This window comes from Tachysurus fulvidraco, chromosome 18, assembly GCF_022655615.1.
Source record: "Tachysurus fulvidraco isolate hzauxx_2018 chromosome 18, HZAU_PFXX_2.0, whole genome shotgun sequence".
NCBI lineage: Eukaryota > Metazoa > Chordata > Actinopteri > Siluriformes > Bagridae > Tachysurus > Tachysurus fulvidraco.
The window spans coordinates 13,876,792-13,902,587 of record NC_062535.1 but is presented as its reverse complement, the minus strand read 5'-3'; the positions used below and the strand labels follow the sequence as shown (position 1 = coordinate 13,902,587).

Below are 25,796 nucleotides of genomic sequence, written 5' to 3'. Positions count from 1 at the left end.
GGTAATATGTAGTAATGTATTTTAAAAAATGACAATATTTAACAAAGTAAAATGTATACTTTTTGGTATGCTAAGTTTTCTTTGACGCTCCAGGGTCTCCAAGGTCAGCACTTTATATTTGGCAAAGCTGGAACTTTAAGTTTTGCATAATGGGAAAGTGTAATAAAGGAAAAGACTTGTTTTGTGGATGTCATGAAAGATGTAAATGAGAAAGTGTGTTATGTCACTCTTTATCTAATAAAAAAGGAAAAACACATTGTCCGTGCAAAAGGGTTAGGGTTAGGGTTAGGGTTAGGGTTTAGCTTGGGATTCTGGGTTCTGGGATAAGGATTATTTCTGACCAATAAATGAAAGACTTTTTTAGCCCTACATGCCCATCAGCAATATTTGTTGTTATTTTTGTGTGCAGTGTGAAACCAAATCAAACTAATTAAATAAATAAATATACAATAAAACTATCAAATATCAGTGCAAACAGGTATGAATCCGACCTAATATTTCTGCTATAATCTGGGGATGAACATCATTTACTTCATCTTTAGACAAGTGTATTTTCTCCACAGTAAAACCTCTTGGACTCAGACACTTAGCTAAAAATAAAATAGCAGCCAAACATTTCCTAAAAGCCTTCGATAGGACTTCGGAGAAGAGTGAGGATGACTTGGACTTTAGACACGGTCTTGATCAGCTCTGGCGCTCGGTGTTGTCAGGAAATCAGTGGATGTATGCTGTTAACGAGGGCTTCAGCTTTCTCTCTCTGTCTCTCTGTCTCTCTCTTTCTCCTCCTTTTCCCTGCAGTGCACACTTTTTCCAGAACACCTTTCCCCTCGGCTCCGGCGCCACTAAATATAGGGAGCTCTGCCGACAGCTCGAGCCGATAACAAATGGTAAGCAGAGCAGCTCCTTCGAAGCATGACAGAAACGCAGAGGAAAAAAAAATATGTGCTGCTATTTTAATATTTCCTTACTATCTAGTCAATGTGAGGATTTTTCTTGGAACATGCAAATTTTCCATTTTCTTTCCATTACATTAGTTTTAACAATTTATCAGTTGTTTATCTAATAAACAACATGTCTATATTCTCATAACCTTTGAATACGGTATATCTGCATTGCAATATCTTTGCTGAGTGAATATATTATATATATATATATATATATATATATTATAGTTTTGAAGATATGTTCACAGTAAATGTTTTTAGTGTATTACTTGTGGGGGAAAAATCCTGTCCGAGTCTTACAATTGTCCAATTACAGTAAATGGCACCCACTGATGACCCTATGGGTCTGTGTCACCATTTGAGTTTCTGACAGTCAACACCTACAACATTATCACAAGTAGACAGGAGTGAAAGTGGTGTTTAAAATCATCAACACATTCCACACCATCATGTGCTCGCTTCGCTGTACTCTGTATGTTCATTGTGCCACTGTTATTGTGTTTTTCTCTAGAAGCCTAACCAATAAAACCAAACTGCCAGACTTACCTAGAACTCCCAGTCTGTAGTTAATTGTAACCACAATAACGTTTCCGTAGCTGGCCAGGATGCTGCCGTCGATCATGTTCCCTGTGCCTTCCATGTAAGAACCGCCGTGAATGTATACCATGACGGGCCTCAGACCGTTCTCGTCATGAATGTCTGGGGGGAAAAAAAATCAACCATGAATATAAATGTTTTGGGAGAACCGTTTTCTGGGACATGTGGTCAGTCGTGATTATGAGTGGTGGTTAATAATCCATGAGTTTAAGGTAATCAGCAAAGACTAGACTTAATGTTGAGCTCATGACAACTAAGAACTTGATATTGTCCATCTTGGACCTTTCTAGTTTCCACCTTGGAGCATTTCCACACCCTGGATGTTTTAATGTGAGAAAAAATGAAAAGAATTATCCAGAGAAACAAAAACTTGTATAGAAATAAAAAAAAATGTAGTAGCTTAGTAAGATATTTAATAAACAAACAAATAACTATATAAATATATAAATATTTCAATTATCTACATGAAAGCATTTTGGTGATATCACTGCACTTACTGAACTCCTAAAAGTCTGAATCGACTGGAAATTAGAGGCTGTTTAAAGGCAGTTTGTGTAGATTTTTAGCAACTGCACGCAAAATAAACAGAATAATCTACTTATTGAAAATACGTAAATCTGAAATAACATAATACTTAATGTCCTTAAGTGTAAGTGTTATTTTACTGAAAATATATTTAATATCATGTAGAACTTAATTCATCTTTGTGTTAGGCAAAATGCATTAAACCATTTAAAACCAACTTGGACAATAATCTAACATTTTTACAAGGTTCCTTTGCTGTCATTGGCTGCATTTTGGTCTTAAACAGAGCTGTTTTTAGGATAAAATTAGTAAATACATGCCATGTTAATGTCTTAATGTCAAAACCAGAATATCACTGGATATAAAGAAAAGAAACAAGAGAACTTCTTTCATGGATCTTCTGAAAATCCACCTGTAACTTCCTGTTGAACAGGTATTGTGAAATATTCTACACATTTCATATAGGTGAATGTGTCCCTGTTTTACATATAGTCATAAGGGGTTTTTACACCTGGTCAGTTCATGCGTTTTCTGTGATCAGATAGCTATCCGATGGTAAAAAGGCCAGGTGTAAATGCCCTCCGAAACGGTTTTGAGACAGATATAAATCTGATCGCTCAAACCACTTCAGGAGGTGGTCTGGGACGTATTTCAGATGAAACTGGACAGGTGTAAATGAATGAGGTTGTTCAAGCCACATACGTCAGCGCTATACTCCTCCCAAACGGAAGTACGTCACTCGCAGGTGACTCTCGAGTCGTGCATCGCGCCAGAAACAAATATGTTTTCCCACCAGCGCTGGCTCTGACCTTTCACCCAGGTGTCTCGTTTGGTCTTAAAATGCACTGCTGCTGCCAGCGAAAATGCAACAAACAGTAAATGCTGTTTTTTTGTACTGTAGCAACCGCATACACCAAAGCGCGTTCCATTTCAATTACCCCGGAAATGAGGTAAAATATATTTGCATATTGGGCGGGAGTAGAAAGATCGGATCGATATCCGATTCGCCGAGATGCATTTATGTGGCCTAATGTAAATGGAACAGTTTTAACAAATCAGATAGCTATCGGATCAGAGAAAACACATGAAGTGACCAGGTGTAAAAAGGCCCTTAGTGATCTGTTTTCTGAATACTCTTGGTAGATGTATCAACTGGATGAACAGCAAATAAATGTTTAATTCAGCGAAAAGATGTGCGCTGAATCTCACCGAAGGTTGTCGTTTCTTTAGATGAGTCGACTATTTGCGACTCTCCACTGGCCTGAAAATAGCGTCTGATTGGCAAACTTGAGGAAGCAGCTAATTATAAAGGAACAGGTTGGTGAGACACTAGACACAGGTATCATTTCACTAATAGCCAGCAAGCTACACAGATCATTACCAACTGCTCTTCCAAGTAAACATATATAGCATTGCATTATGGGAAACTAAAAACTCCACCATGAGAAGAAAATCCATGGATGTCTTGGATAGAACTGTATGATGAAATATGTTTGTCAGATGATGAACAGGCTATGTGCCTGTGGGGTCGTCTCCTGATTATTGAGGCTTATGTACGTACCCACTATAAGGCCTCCTAAGGCCTGTGCTAAATGTCAGATTGAATGAGAGCAAATGCCATCAGGAGAGGGTTATGACCATGGCTAGCTTATAGGGATGTGTAGCTTGTGGGTCTGAGTGCATGTGTTGTTTTTGCTCCTTCCCTCAGCATGCACGTTTTATCACACTATTATTATTTGGAAATATAAAATAACCAGTAGCAGTTAGCCTGCTAGTCATTTTGGGTCTTGCTTACATGTAGTCTAGCAGTGGGAAAAACATTAGCCCAAAAGAGGTCATCTAATAATATATCTCAAAAAACTACAGCCGAATAAAATGAGCACATATATTACTATGATCTGAGGAAAATAAAACAATATCTGTGTGCAATAATAAGACAGCTACTTGCTGTGGCATTTCTTGAAATACTGTCACATTATCACTTGAATAGTTACATAAACTACTTTAAAGTATTTGTGCTACATGAATCAAACATGTCTGTAACTGGTGAAATTATGGTAGCTGCTATTTTTGTACAGTTTGTAGCTCATGAGTAACAGCTAGCATACCTGTTTCTCTAACTAGCTAACCATGCAATTTATTAGCCAGGTTAAACATTCCCCACTGAGCTTGCTAGATAAATGAAACATAAACATGGAGTAGATTAGACATTAAACTTTATATGTTTGTCTTATTTATGTAAAAAAGTATGTCTAGATGACTGTTTGGCTGTCTGTTGCTCCATGCACAAGAGTAGCAATATTAGCCTAGCAATATTAGCAGTATCGTTATCTTTGCTTTAGTAGTATCTTTGCAAAAAAAAAAAAGTATTAAAATATATTTTAATATCAAATTAATTCTAAAAAAAATAAAGTAATGAATTTTCTGGCCCCTTGTTGGTTCGATTTATCCAGGGACAGTGACAGAAAAACAGTATATATTTCTTAAAAGGTGTTTTAGTACTATTTAAATAATTGCTAGCAGTGTTCATGAAAGAGCTAACAGGGTGTTTATAATCCATATTTTTCTCCATGTTAAGGGGAGAAGAGTATATATATATATATATATATATATATATATATATATATATATATATATATATATTATTTTGCCCTATTGCCGACACTTTAGGGCTTATCTATGACCATTCAGAATTTATTCATGCATTCAGTTCTAGATGAAATTTCAGGCCTGGGTGATTAATACACACATACACACACCTTATTCTCTTATTCTGTGCAAAGATTGCACAGTCCCGTGATGCCTCTGGGTAAGTGGAGAGCTTCAGAGCAATCCACAAAACAGGAGCCAGAGAGAAGATGGCACAAAAAAGAGGAAGGGTGATGAATAGCAGGAGGAAATTATAAGACAGTAAGAAAGAAAAAAGGGTAAAGAATGCAAAAAAAGAAAGTGAGATATAGAAAGGAAGAGACTGGGGGAGTAGAAAACAACCCATCTTGAAAGGTGATTAATCTTGGTCAGGTTCTGAGCAGGAGCCAGACGGGCACTCTAATGCGAGGGCATCTATTTTGCAGCTCTGCGCTAGCGTACAACTTCCAGTGTCGCAACACACTCTCTTATTCAGCTGAGATAATGGCTCTGTCTCCTTTAGTGAAGATGTTCCTCAGGGCACGGTAGAAGATAGCGTTTTATTATGCTGATGGAAGCTCGGTTCCTTTTTAACAAAAAAATCCTTAACCTATGTTATGAGAAGAGCAAACGTGGAGCAGTGATTACACAGATTCTCTCCTGTTTTAGTATTTGAGTAATATTGCAGTCAGTGCTTTATTAACTACAAAGAGTGACTCTGAACATTTGAAACTCATTGATTGTGTATCCATAAATTTGTCAAAGTGCTATTTCAGATAAACATCCCAGATCTCCAATGGATGCAGTTTTGTCTGATTAATAGTACACTGGCCAACAATTTCCATTCATTGTGAGGGCACAGTAAATAAACTAAATGACCAAAAATCACACAAGTTTGAAAACCTTCCAATGTTAGTATGGGAGATCTCAAGTATCCTGTAAAGAGCCCTGACCTCAACCACACTGAACAGCTTTGGGATGAAATGGAACACCAGCTGCACCCCAGGCCTGCTCACTAATGTTCTGGTGGCTTAATGAACACAACTCCCCACAGCCACACCTCCCAGAAGTGAAGAGTGGAGCTTATGACAGCAAAGAACTATATCTGAATTGGGATGCTCAATAGGCACTTATGGATCAAATGGTCAGGTGTCCATATACTTTTGGCCATATTGTGTTTCGCCACTGCACTGGTGGATGGTAAAGACAACAAGGTAAATTTTTTAACCAGGGACTTTCACACAACACAAACAGACATCATTTATGGTGGAAGATGTGAAGGCATGGCAAAGAATCCCAGTGAGTTCCAGTGTCATCATTTCCCTTGCTCTGATGGCATTATGTGAGAGAAAAAGCAAGAAAGAGGAGTCATAATGAAGGAGTGAGCAGGGGGGTGACTCTGCAGCGCTTGCACTGTGTACATTCATCATTGCCAAGACAGCCTGAGGGGGATAATATATTCCCCCATGGGCTGTACAGCACCACACACATTACTCATCCTTATATGGCCAGAACGGGAGAGAGACAGAGTAGGGTCATCTGAATTTTCCATCCATTTTTGCAGTTCACAAAGTGTTAGTAGAGGACAGATGAATATGACTGTTAGTGGCCATGCAGAAGGTTGCTGATGCTCTGATTGTGCAAATGCTAGCTTCCTGCTCCACCTGTTCAGCAGTAACCGTCATACTGAGAAATTGCAACAGTTGTAACACTAATACAAGATTTGCTAAGCTATAATACCCTTCATAGGTCTTTAGCTGCTACAGCAATTTCAGCCACCATGAATAAATGATTGCCAGTTGGATTTCACTTCCTCATCAAACAAGTCAAGCATGGCCTGGGACCGTTACTGATATCATCTCGTCCGGCCTCTATCTTTGAGAGTTTGTTAGTACGATGTCACTTTGTAATAAAGCCATTAAAGTAAACACTTCAGGCCTCCCGTTCAATCTGCATGTAAACCAATTAAAGATGCCGCTTCAAGGCAGGCTCCTTTCGTTCGTTAATTTTCCAACGAGCCCTCTCGTGGCCATTAATTTTCAAACAAGGTCTTTCTTTGCGGCATAACATTCTCAAAGGCAATACAGGGATAAAATGAAAAGGAAGAAACAAAGCAAATGACAAAATTAAGGTTTTTAGATACTCTTTCACAACTAAACCTAGAAGGATCTCGGGTGCATTAATGAGATTGGCCCTCTAGTACTGAAGCTCTGAAAAGCTAGAGCCTTGAGGGAACCGGAGTAATTCAGCGCCACTGCCGATACACATGTAGTCAGAGAAAATGAATTGTGCCTTTCTGCGAACCACTGGGGTTTAAATGCATTTCAGAAACCAGGGTTCACCCAGACATTTGGTTCTGTTGGGGATTACAGTGGTTCTGGATACTAAATGAATCTATTCTACAGTGAAGTAAATTTGTGCCTGCTGTCTGACTGATTTCGATTAGCGAGTTATGGAAGGTTAAAATGTTGCTTTTGCTATGCTTTAAAGGTTTGAGCATGTTTTCTAGCCCTTTTAAAAGGTTTTTAGAAGGTTGCAGGCATAATATACAAATATCTACATTGCAGTGCATCACAAATTCATAATTTTTCAAGATTTGGCTTAATAAATTGCAAATCTATTGCAATTTCTACTACTATGTCCAGTATTTTCCATTAAAAAATAATCTAACTACAGGGTTGCCAGGTCTGTATGAAAAAAAAAAAACAGCATCATGGCCAAACAAAAAACCAGCCCAAACACTAGCCTAATACCAAAATCCTATGCTTCAACTATCCAGTTTTGTAAACTCTTCAACATCTCAGTTATTATAGCAAAAGTACAGTAATGTTCACAAAGTAACATCTACCAATTCTCAATTCTGATTGGATGGAAGGTGTTGATTTATTTCAACATTTCTCTAACAGTAGAAGATATTTTAAGAAAAAATATGGTTAACGATGTTATGTGTGTGTGTGTGGGGGGGGGGGGTTGTTGGTTAAACAAAAATATATATGTTTGGATTTTCCACTATAGGGCAGTCTTCAGAACTTTTTGGTTTCTCTATAACATTACAGCTGCATCTGTCTTTATTTTAATAGATATTTCTAAAAAAAAAAAATGTACAAATAAAAAAATATTTCAATATTTACATTATATATTTATAAATATATAATAAGAAATAGAGAATAGCTAAAGCTTCACACTGCTTTCTGACATAAAACATAATATAATCATATAGCAGGACTCCATTTGCCTCTACTGTAGCCCACAAAATGTGTACAAAAACCTTGAGAAGAAGCTTCAGAGGAGCTCGTGTCTTTTGTGCAAAAGGACCTCTATGGCGAATGTTACTCCTATGTGAATGGTACATACGAAGGTACACAAAACATATACCGCCATCATGATCTCCATTAGCAACTAACCTATTTGCAAAGGTAAATATTTACACAAATGATTGAATGTCACTAAACTCTGCAGTTATAAATGGCAAACAACCTCCATTGTTGTTGTCTGGGATAGAAAATCTAGACTGCACTCACTGAATGTTTATATTTGGCAACGGCTTTTATCCTAGACAAAAAGCTTTTTTTTCCCTCCAAAATTCAAATGTGGCTCTTCTGTAGTAATTCTGGTACTTGAACTTGAAGAAACTATTTAAAGTATATACAATTCTGGCTTATACTACTACCATATCGTGTACTGTTTGAACTGTCTGAATGCTGACTGTCCAAGATTTGAGCCATGCAATGGTGTGAGCTTTTAATATTACAGCCAGAAAACACAGTTATAGGACACGGATTGTGGCAGGAGTTACGAATGAACAGATTCCCATCGTCAAAACACACAGGTTAGTGTTCATGCTTCGACGAGCAATGAAAGAAAAGGGGGAAACAATACAACAGAATTTCTCTGAGGAAGTAAAGAGAAAAGGCATGCATACTTTTGAGAGGAAAAACTTGTTACTTTAAAGCACCAGGGGAAGGGACTGTCTTTTAGATTACTATAGCTGTATATAAGTAAATTAGTAGAAATTTGATTTATTGTTAATTTAGTTTTCACAGGCGAACCCGGTCCTTATATTTTTTAATTATATTAAAATAGTTTACATATATATATGTATATATATATATATATAATGTTTCATACCGTTACACAGTCCTCTGACTCTGTGCTAAGTATGTCGAAAAAGGAAAGAGGATTAAAAAAAACAAGGAAAAAAGCCAAAAGATGCAAATACGCATCTCCGGTGTGGAAAATCAGGGAAACCCAAACCAAAAAGTTTCTTTCTCATGCATGTGTATCAGGCTTCATGGAGTCGACTTTTGCTTTTTTTTTTTTTTTTTTTTTTGTTTTAAAATAAGGGGAAAAAGACAGAAAAAATACCTTTGTCTTCGCCACCCTCATTATTGGTGAAATCAGCACGTTGATTGTAAGTGTTGGCTCCTACTGTCGACAACAGGAGAAAAATAACACAGGGGATAAATGGGGAACAGACTTTTAAAAAATGCCCTAAATACAATCAAATCGGTAAGAAATCAAGTGGATAGTTTGACATCTGTATCCAAAGCTTCAGTGGGTATTTTCACCTGCACGCTGTATATCTGTACCAGCTGCTGTATTCAGAAAGGGTCTTGTCCTGTCTGCCTTTATAATATAGGATTGTAGATGAGGAATGAGCCTTAATCTGATTCCCAAATGTCATCTAGAAGAGGAGGAGTTCCCTTTTCATCTCAAGGATTCTACCTCATCTCACCTCAGGGAATTTTTCTTGCTTATAAAGAACGTAAGGATTTCTCCAAAGCTGCTTTGTAACAGTGTCTATTTTTAACCCTGCTACACACACAAAAAAAAGAGTATGTATGTATTAATACAAACTAGTAACAATAAATTTGGGTTACTACAGAAGCTCTAACACACCTTTATCAAATCGGTTTAGTCTTAAGCAACATAACATTTACAGCATTTGGCAGACACCCTTATCCAAAGTGACTTAAATTCATTTTTATACAGCGACTTCATTTTTATACAGCTGAGCAATTGAGGGTTAAGGGCCTTGCTCAGGGGCCCAACAGTGCCAGCTTGGTTGGACCGGGGATCAAGCTCACAACCTTCCGATTGGTAGCCTAACAGCTTAACCATTAGGCTACCACAGGCCCTACCATAGGCTGGCACAAAAACATAATGTTTTTGTAAACACGAAGTTATCATCTAGTCATGAAAACAAGCTAATGTACAGATGGGCTGAAATGAAATAGAAGCTATAAATAGTCATTCATATGTTCAACCAGTGAGTTATGTTTTGATCATCAAGTCTTTCCAAATGTGGACAACAACACAGTACAGACATTTAGTTAATTAGCATATAGCAAACTCCCTGTGCTCTGTCCATGACCTAATCCAGAATAATTATATCTGGCTGCCAGCTAATACCAAAAACAAGGGCCACAGTAGTGCAAGACTTAAACAGCAAAGAAAATGGCAGATTCTAGCCTCAGTGTGAGTTGATGCTAAATTCAAATACCCCTTGTACGGCTGCAAGTATATTTTAATAAATACTTTAGCCCAAAAAGCAATCTTTTTTTCTATTACCAGTGTTTCTTTTTGGCTTCACAGTAAAGAAGCATTTACTAAGCTTCTAAATTCAGCACTGTGATAACATCATCCTGCTAAGTGGCCAGATTAGGCAATTTTATTTCATGGGAAACTATTTTACATTTGGAGCTACTAAAGTTTGTTTACAGGCCAATTTTTGTCTTAGTTTTAGTCGAACTCCATCAGGCCAAACATAATGTACATAAGCTAGCTACTGCATTGTGTGATTAAAACTAGAAGCCAAATTTGCTTACAAAAATCTGTTTACAAATAGCCTAGATTAGTGACTATTATTATAAAACTCCTGGAAAGAAATGATATATAATACAGTATAACCCTCTTTAAACTAAAGATGCTGTATGAGATTTTAAAAACAGTACGCATGATGAAGTCACTGTCAGCAGCATGGAAAGATTTAAAGGTATTAAATAATCAAACAAGAGTGGAGAATTAACACGGACTACAAATTCACAGTACACAGCATGACCATCGGGAATCTTTATCGAAACGTTAGACATACGGTAAGAGACGTTACACATAAATTGCTTTGCTACAATAATGTGTATAATTATTGATATGGTTATGTCTTCTATACAGTTGTTCAGGCAAATAGAAATGAACTGAAACTATTTATAGAAGTGATATTTACTTCCATGTTTTACATGATGTTAGCTGCACATACACCGATTAGCCATAACATTAAAATCACTGACGGGTGAAGTGAATAACATTGATTATATCGTTACAAAGGGACCTTTCATTATTCAGTTCTCTAAATTGATGTGTTGGAAGCAGGATAATTGGATATGTGTAAGAATCTGAGCGGCTTTGAAAAGAGCCAAATTGTGATGGCTAGCCGACTGAGTCAGCGTATCTCCAAAACAGCAGGTATTTTAAGGTGTTGCTGGTATTCAATGATTAGTACCTACGAAAATGGTCCAAGAAAAGACAACCGGTGAACCCAAGGCTTGCTGATGCACAACGGGCTACACAAAAGAGCTACTGTAGCAAAAATTGCTTTAAAAGTTATTGCTGGCTTTGAGGAAAGGTGTCAGAAACACACAGTTCATCATAGCTTGCAGCACTCAGCCACACTGCAAAAACTGTTCAGGAATGGATTGAGACTTGGCCTCCATATTTCCCAAGTCTCAGTCAGATCAAGCGTTTGTGAGATGCGCTAGACAAACGAAGTTCTGATCTATGGAGGCCACACCTAACAACTTACAGGACTTAAAGCATCTGCTACCAACATCGTGGTGCCTGGATACCACAAAATGCCTTCAGAGTACTTTTGCAGTCCATGCCTTGACGGGTCAGAGCTGTTTTGGCAGTACAAGATGGACGGATTAAGTTATAGCTGATCAGATTTAAATACTAGAAAAACATTTTGAGAAGAATTTAGCAAACATTCATCTGCAAAGCTCCAAAATAATTATTCTGAATTTCATCATCGGTCTTGCGGTGACTCAGCCAACGTCTGCATTGGCAACAGAATAAAAAAGGAAACGGTCACTATTTAATATTGCTTTCCCATCATTCCATGCTGTTAGGATGGCATATAAGTCACTGACAAGAACATTACTGTTCAGCTGGTTGTACAGTTGGGCTAAAACATGTTCAACAAGATTGACACCTCTGAGCTGAAAGAATTTACATAGCATGCCAGACTGTGGCTGCAGACCTTGACATCATGAGACAGGGAGAGAGATGACTCAGTAACAATGTCTGCACCATTATCGGTTATGTCGATATGCGTCAGAGAGGTGCAGCTTACTTTGCGCCATGAACGTATCGATCTAGGACATATCGATCGGAGGTCACTATTTATTTATGCTGATAATTAAAGCAGGATGACGACGTGCTACGGGGAAGCATCAGTCACGGGGATATAATGATGTCTCGGTAACGTCTGAGAGAGAGGAATTACTGGAAATGGAGAAATTTATTAGCACTCCCCTCAGTCAATGAATAATAATCATTAAAACACGCAGGACTTAGAGGAACTGCTAGGTACAGTAAACACAGACTCTGTGCGTGAGAGTGTGTGTGCATACATGGCTGCCCTCGTTTACTGGCCTGGCTCTTGGACGTTCTCATTGCCACAGCTCACACGCCACTAGTTTTCTGTCAGAGACAGGACTCAACAGACTCTTTCTCTCCTGCCTCAGTCGTCTTATCACTGCAACACATCCTCCTGCTTCAGGCTATATGTCTGTGTTTCCAGTCAATCCAAGAGCTGTTGGATATCTTTAACACCTAACAGGATTGACTCATCAAACTGTTTAAGGCCCTAAATAATCTAAACTTAAGAAAATAAATTCTGTCTGCTTTTTTGAAATGATGGTTAGGATAAGATTACCATAAATTCAAAATAATTCTATATGGCCAAAGGTATGTGGACATCCTGACCTCCACATCCATTAAGTTGATAAAGAAGCACAGAATTATCTAAAATGTCATTCAGGATTCCCCTTCACTTGAAACCTGTTCCAGCATGATGATGCCCCAATATACATAAAGCCAGGTCCATATGTTGTTTTAAGGCTGGAGAGGAAGAACTTGAGTGTCCTCCACATTCACTAAATTCCAGGGGTATTGTTACCACGATGTAAAGTGGCCGTGTTTCTGGAGGTCTTGGAAAAATGCCCTCTTTCAAAAAAAGCATACCTACGATGGATAATGAAGGACAAAACCGTCATACAGGTAGATTTTATATTTCATATCTATTATGCTTTATTATCTTACAGTTAAGCTATTTATCCCAGTGTCCTCCACAGAGCCATGACTGAACACCTTTTGGATGAAATGGCATCTTATTGTTGTATAAAAGGAATAAAACACCATAGAAAGGAAAACTGCACACTACTGCTCCTCAACCATCAACAATACCCAGCATTACTAACATTCTTGTGGATAATGAAAGTTAATGAAAGATAAAAGATTTTTATAAGAGTGGTTATAAAGTGTTAAAGCAGAAGGCTCCATATTAATGCCCTTGCTTACTAGTACGGATGTCATCGGAATGTGTCTATATACGGTATGTCTGGACATAGCATGTGTATCAGTATGAGCAATAATAAACCTCTCAGAAAGCAATGCTCACTTAACCTGTCATCTACAGATATTGTAGATTATCCTGTCATTATTGTCATATATACAGTTAGATGTACAGATAGATGTAATAGCAGAGTGAACAATTATTCCTGTGATTTGGCCAACTGACTTCTGGGATATCGTGAAAAAGGACCACATATGATGGTTGGTTATGGTGTATCATTACACATATTTTTTACATTTTCCTATAATAACACTCTTGCCATTTGATTCATTTTATCCATTTATACCTACATTATACACTTATATATGATATACTGTATTTATATCTCACTGACATGATACACATCTGTAAGTTAACCAAAGCAGCTTTACAGAATATAAGAAATATTGCAAAAAGTACAAAAAGGTTCTACATTATACAAAGGTTCAAGAGTAACTGTTTTTATATTAATTAATATAAGAATACTACTATAATAATATAATAAGATTAATATTGTACTTATATTTAAATTTAGATAGATAGATAGATAGATAGATAGATAGATAGATAGATAGATAGATAGATAGATAGATAGATAGATAGATAGATATGAAGTTATGTACTTGAACACAAAAGAAAGTTAATGATTGAGTGATATTGAGAAGATAAACCTATGCATTTATTATATTTTTAGCTATCACACATTTATGCTATTATTATTATTATTATTATTATTATTATTATTATTATTATTATTATTATTATTATTATTTGGCAAAAAGGTAAAACAGTCTCTGCCTAAGATATAACACAAAAGCTTGCTGAAACCTGTGTGAAAGATATTGCCACACTAAGCAATGCCCAACCGGAAAGATTTAAAGTAATGGCACCCCTAATGGAAACCTAACTGTGTCTTGTGCTCAATAAAAGCCATAGACATGTGACCCCACCATGCCACTGATTCACCTCATTTCATTTCCATGCAAACCAAACAAACCACTTTTCAAACTGATTTGATGTTTAAAACTATTTTCACACTTGTGCCCGATCACTAACTAGACGAAACATAAAGAAATGGGAATTGATGCGGCTTCAGCATCACAGCAGTGATAACCACATGGCCACTGCTCTGCAAGGGGGTTGTAATAATTACACATAATAGGGATAGCTATCTGAGTCTGTTCCATATGGGAACCACATACTGTTCCGTGACATCTAGCATTTCCATCCCATGGAGATGCTTCATACAAGCTCTGTTTTAGTATTTACACAAAGCGGCTATTATGCCATCGGAAGGGGGTGGGGGGGTGTTGGTGGGGTTGGGTGGGGGGTTGTCGGCACTCGCTGGAGGTAACAAGCAGTGATTTATCAGAACTGCTCTTTTCCTATTTCCCTTTCTGCCTCTGTGAATGGCTTGTTTTGAATGACTGCCCGATGGAGAGCGGACACAGCGAATGCAATTAAAGAATGGAGGGGAGCCCGCTGCGGCATTGTCTCCTCACCCAGAACACGCCCCGCCCATGCTCAGGCTTTCATTCTGATTAATTCCCGATTAAATAAACTGTCCCTCTGCTTTCACGTTGTTTGCTGCATAAAGGATTAGGTTCGGGTCTTTCGCTTCTCTTCGGTGCCGATTGTAATGTAACGGAAAAATGCACGAATGAACAAACAAATTGCTAAATAGCCTAGAGAGCATCACCAATCTGCAAGACAATAAGGCTATGATTCAGTAAAGGTGTACAAAAACACTGTGCAAACTTGATACCATGCAAGCTGATTGACTAAGAGGGGCTCGAGAGGATTGTGATTTGTCTTGTCTGTTTGCCTTAGTGTGTAATATGCAGTTTGGTTTGTTTCTGCATAAAGGTGCAAAATACAGGATTTTTTTTTTTTTTTTAACTTGTCCTTACTTAATCTACAAATGAATACATCTGTCACGTGTATTAATGTAAAAAGAGCTAAGAGACCTGCAGTAATATTGATTTTTATCTATATCATGTAAAAATAATCAAAAAAGTCTCGTAATGTCTTAATGTTACCAAAGTAAAGTTTGTTTCTCATTAAAAAAAAAAAAGTCCATATATATTCGCAAACCCGACAACATCAGCATTCGAATTGAGCAAGCGTCATATGTCTTGCGCAGCTGATTAACATAATACACACTGATATTTTATTCATTTATTCATATCATAACAGCAATGTTTTTGGAGCTGAACCCAGTTTACCATGCTAGCCTTGTACTCCAACTTCTTTTGAGTTGCGACAACAGCTTACTTTGTATCTGGATCAAGCTTCATTGTGATCTTGAAGGTGCAAGATGTTTTGACATTGTTTGGAATTTCAAAAGGTGAAGTTACGAGAGCTAAAGCATGATTGGTGTGCCAACTTAAAGTCAGAATGCTTTTTGCTCAAAGCATTAAAACACTTGTGTGCCATATTTGCTGTAAGGAGGCCTAAACCAGATATCATGCATCTTTCTATTACTCCTTAGACATATGCCTACATATTCATTCTACATTAGCAGTGTAACACCGCACCGCTATCTGTATCGGTATCAGATTTGGATTTAAACCCAAAGCCTTATCAAAACTCTACCAATATGACCAACACCAGGAAAAAATATTGAGACAGGAACCTTATTATCATTATTATTATTTTCCAAATCCTGTACGTAATTATTATTTTTGTCTACACCTACAGTACCTGTGATACCTATTTGTGATATTTTCTACTACTAATAAAATAAAGATGTACATTAATTCTCCAGTAGTTTTTCTAAGTACAATTATTCAGACTTTCCTTATTATTTCAAAGTTATAGCTGAACCTTTAAGGAAAGAAGTGACTGTAACGCTGTTGAAATTTTAAGAGCCTCACTCAAAGCCTCGGTGGCTGCAAAGGGCATAATAATATCCCGCACTGTGAAGGCAATGACTTTATTTCCTGCAGCCCTACTGCACTGGTATATGGTGCATACTTATTTGCCCAGCCAGAATCAAAGTGGCAGCCCTCCAGTTGCTAGTCAGCACTCCTAACCACTCAGCTATCTGCACCATCTCTGTTAGTAAGCAGAAGACCAAAAGCAGGAAGATTATTTCATGCCTGCTGAGTCATACAGGCCTTTAAAATAGTTAAAAATCGAGTCCCTGACACAAAATGCCTCATCAGATATAACACCTACTTGATGTGACCATAACAATACATCATCACGACGGAAATGACTGCAGAATCTGTCAAATGTTGGGTTTAATGCATTATTAATGTGTGTTATTCACTTGTATCCCTCGTCTCTTGTCGGTTAGCACGTATTTAAAAACTTCGATAGACATCTATGCTGTGGGTTTTCAGATAAATATCAAGGTCAAGAACTAAATATAATCCATATGAGATTCGTTGATGCTGCGATTTTCTTTAACATTTGCACCGACTAGAAGATATCATATCATACATATCATAGACCACACCCAGACATGCACCGAGCGAGTATTCACCTTTGAAAAGATGTATTGCAATATTTGGTGTAAAAGAGATCTCACTCTGCCTGAGCTTCAACTGAAGAAAATCAATACTGTTAAGATCTCTTTTGAGAGCCTCGGCAGACAGCACAACCAGCTCCCCTGCCATTGAGCCGAATGCTTTGTGGGGGTTCTGAGGTTTGATTATTATTTTTTCCCTTCAGTGTTCTGGTGTCTGTGTCAGATTTTGGTACATTGTGAGATTACATTCTGCAGAATCGTTTGCCATGATGGCTTGAAAAGAGTGGACCAAAGTTTCCAAAGATCAAGTACCTGCAAGTATGAATCTAACAAACATTTTTTTTTAAATAGTCAAAACAAACAAAATTGACATACCATCCTCAGTGGGCACATAGATGTTCAGGTATAGACAATCTTCACTTTGGTCTTGCACATAGGTTACCACTGTATCCAAATTAGCAGTGAACCATACAGGTAACATATCATTGAGTAAAAAGCGGTCTTCCAGAAACTGGGGACACACTGGAGCAAACTGAGTGGCATTTCGGATCCCCGGCCAAGACATGGGTGGCTCTGGAGGCTGGAAACGCCTCTCGCCTGTGGGAGGCAGAGCATAGGGAATTCCCAAGTACTGTTCCACAGGTCCCAATATCTCATTGGGCAGTGACGTTTTTAAGCCTCGTAACTTGCCGTAGTTTGTAGTGACAACTGGATACTGTTGCCCCTGGGCCACTGGTAAGCAAGAAGCTACCACTGCTACAATCCAACAGATTCGGTGTAGACTGGCAAATGACTGGAGCATGGTTGTAGGTATCCATGTGGTTCCTCCTTGCCGTGACATGGTCCACCTGGGGTTGGAGAGAAGTAGGTGGTATCTACGGTCCTATAATTCCACCTGACCAGATGATCTGAAATCCCTCACTCAGGCTATATTGGGAAGCTTATAAGCAAGACACCCTCCAATCACATCACCGACACTAGAACCCCCCATCCCAAGGAAACGGATCTTGCTTGGTCCGGTAGGTTTAAATCTGTCAAATGGCTACAGTACACTTTTATGGAAAGAAAAAAGGTAGCTCCGTCTTCTTGGCTGTCTTCCAGTATAGCTACTTTCCACTCTTCACTCCATCTTCAATGGTTTGCCTGCAGGACAAACAGTACAATCCATTAAAATTCATGCTTTTTGACACTGACAAACACAGCACAGTTGAAATCCCTCATGTCGAACAAGTTAAACCAGACAGTAAGCCTGCAATGTATATGCACACTCAGCACAGCAGTTGCAAGTCAGCTCACATGATTGGAATTGAAAATGGGATTTACCATTTTGAAATATAATTCTTATGGCAGATACCCACAGTTTGTAAGCAGTCAAGAAAAATAAAGATCATATATCCACGTTAGATGTAGAATAGTTGCAACGTAACCATAAAACACAATCGATCGGTTTCACAGTTGCTACAACTGGGGCAATCAAAAAAGGTTACTTATCTACCCTGGAATGTCTAACTATGATTAATTGATTCTCCGTGGTTGGATATTTGGATGGGAAATTAAGATGTCCAGTCCAGTTTTTTCCCCTTTCATTCACTTCTGCACTAATTTGAACACCCTCCCATTGATATCTATTAGTCATCCCTTTAATTAGAAGTTCACCAAGATCACTAATTAAGGATTTATATTTAAGGAAGGTTCCATCTTGCTTTAATGATGAAAGGCTATTAGTCTGCTTAGACATTGCTTGAATTGTAGATCTTTAGATCGACAGGCAACTTATCAGGAGATATAAATGTTGAGCATTGAACATTAATATATACCCAACACCTGAACATACCATAACATCCACATCTGCCTGTCAAACATCCCCTTTTAATAAGTAACCCCCCTTTACTGTTATAACAAACTTCACCCTTCTAGGTATGAAGGCTTTCCACTATATTTTGGAAATATGGTTATGTGGAATGACAATTAAGCCACTAGAGATCAGACATCTCTTATGTCAGATAAGGAGGCCTGGGGGTGCAGCGGACGTCCCGGTTCATCCCAAGGGTGTTCAACAGATTTGAATCGTGAAAATTCCAATGTGCACACACAGCAAAGCCCATAAAGTCATGCTTTGAGAAGGTTGCTGTGGAAGAGCATTTCTTCAAGCTCATTTTGCACACTGGAGCATCGCCATGCCGGAACAGGTTTGTGCCGCTTGGTTTTAGTTCAGGGAAACGGTAGTGCTACATGTACGAGTAGGAATGCAAGTGGGATGGTCGGGTGTCTCAAACTTCCGGTTATATACAGTAGTGTACGTCCTACCAATCTTTCAGCATTCGGGATTTATTTAGACCTGTCAAACCTTTACCCATGTTTTAAGAACTCATTTTTATTTTGACCAATATTAACAGTAACCACCTTGGGGGAAACTGTTCCTTGTCTGTTTTATTTAATTAAGATGTTGGTACTATTTGAAAATGTCTTATTAATTAGTGTACATAAAAAAAGCTTTTCCTAGAATAGATAAAAATTAACTGTGCATATAAACCCACCCAACAGGATTAGCAGATCTGCGGTTACAAGGCGTGTTGATGCCATGAATCGTTTGCTTACATTATTGAATTGGACTTATAGAGTTGGGGGTTACATGGACGTTTGTTCAGCAGCCTTAATGACTAGACAAGAATCTGCAGTGCCCTAGAGGTCTGATCCAAGATCATATTCCAAGGCCTTCATTATAACATTGGAAACCACAAAGGTGACCATAGTTCAGTGCCTTTTGAATTATCTTCTGCACAATATCTAAAGCATATGCTGATTTTCCAAGAAAGCGGACATGTGGAATGAAGTTAACTGCAGTACTGCTTCATGCAGAGCAATCCGAACAGATGGAAGATAATAGTTCTCGTGAGAAGTTGAGTGCTCAAGCAAAGCGAGGCAGCTATAACACACTAACTGAAATCCAAACGTTAAATGAAACTCGTCATGGGACATTCTGTCTCAAAATGTTTTACTATATAGTACCAATCATACCAATGGTTACTGGAGGAAGCATAAACAGTGCCAGCACAGATGTATAGGATTAAACAAATGTAGAAACAAGATAACTACAGAATGCATCTGTTTAGGCAAGGTTTGCTGCATTCTCCAGAGATTACATATTCATGACAGTGCTTCAAGTGGTGCATGGGAATTTTTTGTTTAATCAGATACCACTGTTTATATAATGTATATATATATATATATATATATATATATATATATATATATATATATATATATATATATATATATATATATATATATATATATGCTGTAAACAAAGTATTCCTTCAAAAATGGAAGTGTTAAACATTTATTTTTATAAATGAACAAAATGCAGCGAATGAACAAAAGAGAGATCTAAATCACATCAATATTTGCTGTGATCAGCCTTTGCCTTCAAAACAGCAGCAATTCTTCTAGGTACACTTACACACAGTTTGTGAAGGAACTCGGCCGGTAGGTTGTTCCAGACATCTTGGAGAACTAACCACAGATCTCCTGTGGATGTCGGCTTTCTCACATCCTTCTGTCTCTTCATGTAATCCCAGACACACTGGATGATGTTGAGATCAGGGCTCTGTGGGGGTCGTGCCATCACTTCATGCTGGTTTGAAGGCAAAAGGTAGTAACACCAAATATTGATCTGATTTAGATTTTTCTTTTGTTTGCTCACTTTGCATTTTGTAAATCGACAGAAACAAACACTCGTTATTTATATTTCTGAAAGCATTCTTTGTTTACAGCATTTTTTCACACTTGCCTAAAACTTTTTCTCAGGGATATATATATATATATATATATATATATATATATATATATATATATATATATATATAGAGAGAGAGAGAGAGAGAGAGAGAGAGAGAGAGAGAGAACTTGTCCTTAGGAATACTATGAATATTATTATGGGCTGAAATTTCAGGACCTTTCTCAGGTGCAGCTTCATTGCAAGCAGAAGGGCAAAAAGTGTTTCAAATGCAGTAAAGAAATGAAGAAAAAAAATAAATAAAAAAATAAAAACAGTGTAAAAACTTTCCACTTTTCACCAAGTCTAGATGCATCCACCATCTACAGAAGAATCAGTAAGCTTTGAACTAGCTTTGGAAGATGTATTCCAGGTAAAAGACCTGGTTTATCTGCACCTCTCTGGCACAGCAAGTTAAAAATGCATGGAAGAAGACCATAGATCTGAACTACTGCTCTGTAGAAGCTGGGACAAAATGAAAAGAAACTTAGATATGTACTGTAACGTATTTGTGCATAATGCATCAAGCAACTGATATTAAAACCTGGCTTTCCATTCAAATGCTGCGGTTTTACAATGAATTTATAAAAGGTCACAAAAGGTCTAAATAAAACTGCACTGTCATTATTTAAAGCACTGAAAAATTTGAGAAAAACTTTCATTTCTTCGTCTGTCAAAGCCATGATTGATTATCTTTTATTACAAAACCATGCTTTGTATATTCATCTTTATTTTTTATTTTACTTTTTTAACTTGTATACGTGAAATGAATGAAGAACCCCATATTGGATCAGTAAATTAATTAACAAAATGATTATAATAGATGCTCCTTAGCTGATGTTTAATTAAAAATGTACAAAAAGCGTTAATGATTATAAATGCCAGCAAATATCGATTTTAGAAACAACAATAAAGGCCATTAAAACCACATAACGGAATGCTTGCACTTCATATGGAAATTCACAGCTGGGACAGCTGCTGTTTGGAAATTATCTGTCGATCATTTAAGCCTCAGGATGAATGGTTTTAAGTGCCTCTTTTTGAGAGTCAAATATTTAGATATCTACTAAAAGCTATGAGTGTATGTGTGTGTTCTGAGTCCCGGATGTCTGGACAGTGTCACTGGCATGCTCGAAGGCCTGCTTCAGTGCCTCATTTATCCTCGAATGAAACGAGCCTGTGATATCAGAGAGAAGCCTCAGATGTGACACCCTTTACCCTCATTTAAACCTCACATCCCAAAGCCTGGAAGAGGGAGAAAATAGCTAGAAGATAGCATTCAGTGTGTGTGTGTGTGATAGTCTGTGATAACTCATACGAATTTCAATGAAGGTAACGGGTTTTCATTTGCATTTTAATTATTCTCAAAGATATGGGAGAAGGCTGAGGGGCAGGGATCCGATCAAGTGTTGAGTGAGACACAGCCACATGCTCGGGGTGAAGCTATTTTCCAGCTGGACCAGAGAAAGAAGGAAACAAAGCAGGGGGAAAAAAGCTGCTATTGACCTTTGAGTGAACTTTAAAGAAGGCAAGTGACGGTTGCACTGTCCTAGACACACCAGCTCAACATGATCACCTATTCAACATGGGCAGCTCGATATTTTTCTTCCTGAGCAGAGGTCCCTCCACATCTTTCGAACGATTGAGAGAATGAGGACAGGGACCCCAGAGAGAGGAGAGTGAATAGAGAGGAGGACTTATTCAAAGGTGACACTAGTGCTAGGCTGCTGGAGATCCAGAACGAGAGAGAACAATGGAGACTGAGCACCTTTCACCTGCTGCGATATGCATCAGAAATAAATATCGATGCTTATAGATAGAAGGCTGTGGTGCTAAAGAATCATCCACCATTACATTTAAGAATCACACACCAGAAGACAGGTCCCTGTGCGGCTGTTTAAAGAAATCGCACCGCTGTAGGCCGACCTGATTGGAAATCAATAGGTCTCAATCGCCTGCTTGTAAAGATAGATTTCTTCAGGCGTGTAATCAGCCGTCTCTGAGATGCGTACGGGTGAGCGTGCGCTCGTCTATATGCAGATAAGACTTTATCTAGGAAAGTCAGGGGAAGTCACGAGAATAACACATTACAAAAATGTCAGGTTGGAGGTCATGTCATTAAATATCATCCATCCGGTGATACGGCACACCAACACCACTAGCCGACATTCTGAGGAATGTCATATTTTATGACGCTTTATATGCATAATCATGAGTCAGATGACATGAAAGACACGCAAGTAGACGAGGAAGGTTAACGCGCATGCGCGGTTCCAGACGGGTCCCCTGTTCGCACCTTGGTGCTTATGCAGATGTCCACAGTACCACCTTGCGGCTTAGTGCGGGACTGTGTGTGTGTGTGTGTGTGTGTGTGTGTGTGTGTGTGTGTGTGTGTGTGTGTGTGTGTGTGTGTGTGTGTGTGTGTGTGTGTGTGTGTGTACAGTGGTGAGGGTTAGACTAGACCTGACCGGACACACTGCACCTTTAGAAGAGAGCAGATAGGGAAAGCTTGCTTTGGGTTGCGTTTTTAAACACTCACGTCACACTCCTGACTCGAGTCGGAAGTGTGTGTTTTCTGGATTGTTCCAAATACGCAGACGTGCGCGGAGTTTTCCTCTGAGTTTCGCTTAAACACGCCATCGCTTTGTAGCTTTATAACGCCATCCTGATCCTCCGTATACCCCACTTTATCTAGCCCCAGGCAATAACCTTATGGTGCCTCGAGTTTGTCAGAAAATGAACGTCGCACTCCAAAAATAAAGAAAGAAATCATAATAAATAAATCAATAATAAATAAATAAATAAAGTGCCACAGGTTAGTCATGTTGGCAAATTATTTTGGGGATTTTTTTTGTGGGTTCTTCGGTACTTTTTCTCAACCTCGTTTCCAAAAACGAAAATAAAATATAAAATCTGGAGCGCAAATCAGCGCATCTCATTACCAGGCGCGCGCGGGATAAATAGTTCCCATACACAAGAACTCGGTAATAGGACTGCAAAATAGATTTAAAACTCAAATCCACATGATAGAGTGTCATTAGATTAGAGCATGCATGAAACAGGTTTGCCAACATTCAGACCCCCCCCTCTTAAAAAAAAAAAAAAAAAAAAATGTCCGCACAGCTCCTATCTATGTGTATGGGGTAGAACTGAGACCTGGACGAGCACAATTTAGCAGTCAAGCAAAATAAATCAGAAGAAAATCCACACACATACACACAACCATTTGCAGTGGTGTCTCTTACCTGTGCAATCTCTGCATCACAGGACTCTATTGAAGCTGCGCACAGACTTGGTGGGATATGGCCAAACATGAACATGCAACAAACGCGAGCAGAAGAGAAAGCAAAGTCCCCAAAAATCCTTCGGTCTCCGGGTAAAAAAAAAAATCCAATCCAAACAGTCCGATGAAAAGAAGGAATGAAGCGACACAGTGGTTGATCCGGATGAATAAATGGAAGGCGCTCGTGCATTAAAATGCAGACATTCAGTTTGCTCTACAGAGAAAGACGGAGAGATTAAAGGGAGAGACACCAAAGCTGGACCTCTCTCTCTCTCTCTCTCTCTCTCTCTCTCTCTTTCCCTCACTCTCTCGCTCTCTCAGTTGCCATTGGACTGCTCTGAGTGAAATTTACAAAGCCCACAGCCAATAGATTGCCGCATTCACTCCATCACCGTTAACCAGCTGCGAAATCCTTTTAAAACTTCACCCAGCGCGCGCGTGCCGATTCGAGTGAAATGCTCATGTTGCGCGTGCCAGTGTTTTTTTTTTTCTTCTTCAGAGTCTAATGTATATTTATTTTTTCCCCGCAGGTTTTTGACACTCCCATTACATGTATCACGTCCTAATCTGCGCATTGCTGATTTCCGGAAGTTGTTTTAATGATCAGACAGTGGGCTCTCGTTAGAGCGCGTGACACGCACTTTATTAAGGTGAAACGGGTATGTTGGGGGTCTCGTGCGCGACGATGTCTCTGCCGGCGTGTAAAGTGTTATGGTGACGTTGCGGAGCGCGGGAAGAAATTTAGATCGTTTCTAGAAAAATAAATTTAAAAAAAACAAAAAAAAAAACACGCGCCGAGGCCAACGCACAAACCCTCAGGGCCCAGGACATGGATTGGGGACACGGCAGTGGCCAAGGCTTCTGTGGGAGAGGAGGAGTGTGTGTGAGGGAGGAGAGGAGGGGTGTGTGTGAGGGAGGAGAGGAGGGGTGTGTGTGAGGGAGGAGAGGAGGAAGAAAATGTATCCATCATTCAATGCGCGCGCGGTCCAGTGCTCTGAAAAAGACTATCATGCAGTGCTCAAGCGCTCTCTCTCTCTCTCTCTCTCTCTCTCTCTCTCTCTCTCTCTCTCTCTCTCTCTCTCTCTCTCTCTCTGTATGTCTCTCTCTCTGTCTCTCTCTCTTGATCACTTTCTCTCTCTCTTTATCACTTTCTCTCTCTCTCTATCACTTTCTCTCTCTCTCTATCACTCTCTCTCTCTCGCTGTCTCTCTCTCTCTCTCTCGCTGTCTCTCTCTCTCTCTCTCTCTCTCTGTATGCCTCTCTCTCTGTCTCTCTCTCTTGATCACTTTCTCTCTCTCTTTATCACTTTCTCTCTCTCTCTATCACTTTCTCTCTCTCTCTATCACTCTCTCTCTCTCTCGCTGTCTCTCTCTCTCTCTCTCTCTCTCTCTCTCTCTCTCTCTCTCTCTCTCTCTCTCTCTCTCTCTCTGTATGTCTCTCTCTCTGTCTCTCTCTCTTGATCACTTTCTCTCTCTCTTTATCACTTTCTCTCTCTCTCTCTCTCTCTCTCTCTCTCTCTCTCTCTCTCTCTCTCTCTCTCTCTCTCTCTCTCTCTCTCTCTCTCTCTCTCTGATTATTAGACACCAATATCAATGTCGATAAATTGACCCCATAAAAGTTTACAGTATACTATTAGCAGCAGTATATCATTTACAGTATTAATTTACCTGTATGTATACAGCACAAAGTTTAAGCAACTGGTAGTGATTCAAATAGTCATCATTTATAGGAAAAAAGTTTAATATACATTTTAAAATAGAGTAACATAAAGTAAAGGATTATTCCCGTAGCTGCGTAATGAGTAACGGCTCCTTTAATCAGCCTGAGGAATCTGACATGTCTTAATTATTTCCTTTGTCCACCTGAAAACGCTTTCCCAGGTAGCATGTGTAGTTGTGGTTACTCAGACCCGGTATTTGGTTAAGTGTGTCTTCTAAAGCATCCGTTTTTCATTTCAC

At 38.7% G+C, this 25,796-nt stretch overlaps 1 protein-coding gene across 2 annotated transcripts in view; it reads right to left on the bottom strand.

Annotated features, from left to right (window-relative positions):
* The window catches only part of nlgn4xa (neuroligin 4 X-linked a), a 78,556-nt gene extending 54,171 nt beyond the window's left edge, over positions 1–24,385 (bottom strand). The window contains exons 1-4 of one of the 2 annotated variants that reach the window (XM_027164084.2): positions 23,801–24,385; positions 17,156–17,923; positions 9,060–9,122; positions 1,491–1,643 (exon numbers count right to left, since the gene is read on the bottom strand). In XM_027164084.2, coding sequence (XP_027019885.1) covers positions 1,491–1,643; positions 9,060–9,122; positions 17,156–17,621 — 682 coding nt within the window. In that variant the 5' untranslated portion in view covers positions 17,622–17,923; positions 23,801–24,385. The remainder of the gene's footprint in view (positions 1–1,490; positions 1,644–9,059; positions 9,123–17,155; positions 17,924–23,800) is intronic. The other variant, XM_027164101.2, reaches the window with a different exon arrangement.
* Between the last annotated feature and the right edge of the window lie 1,411 nt (positions 24,386–25,796).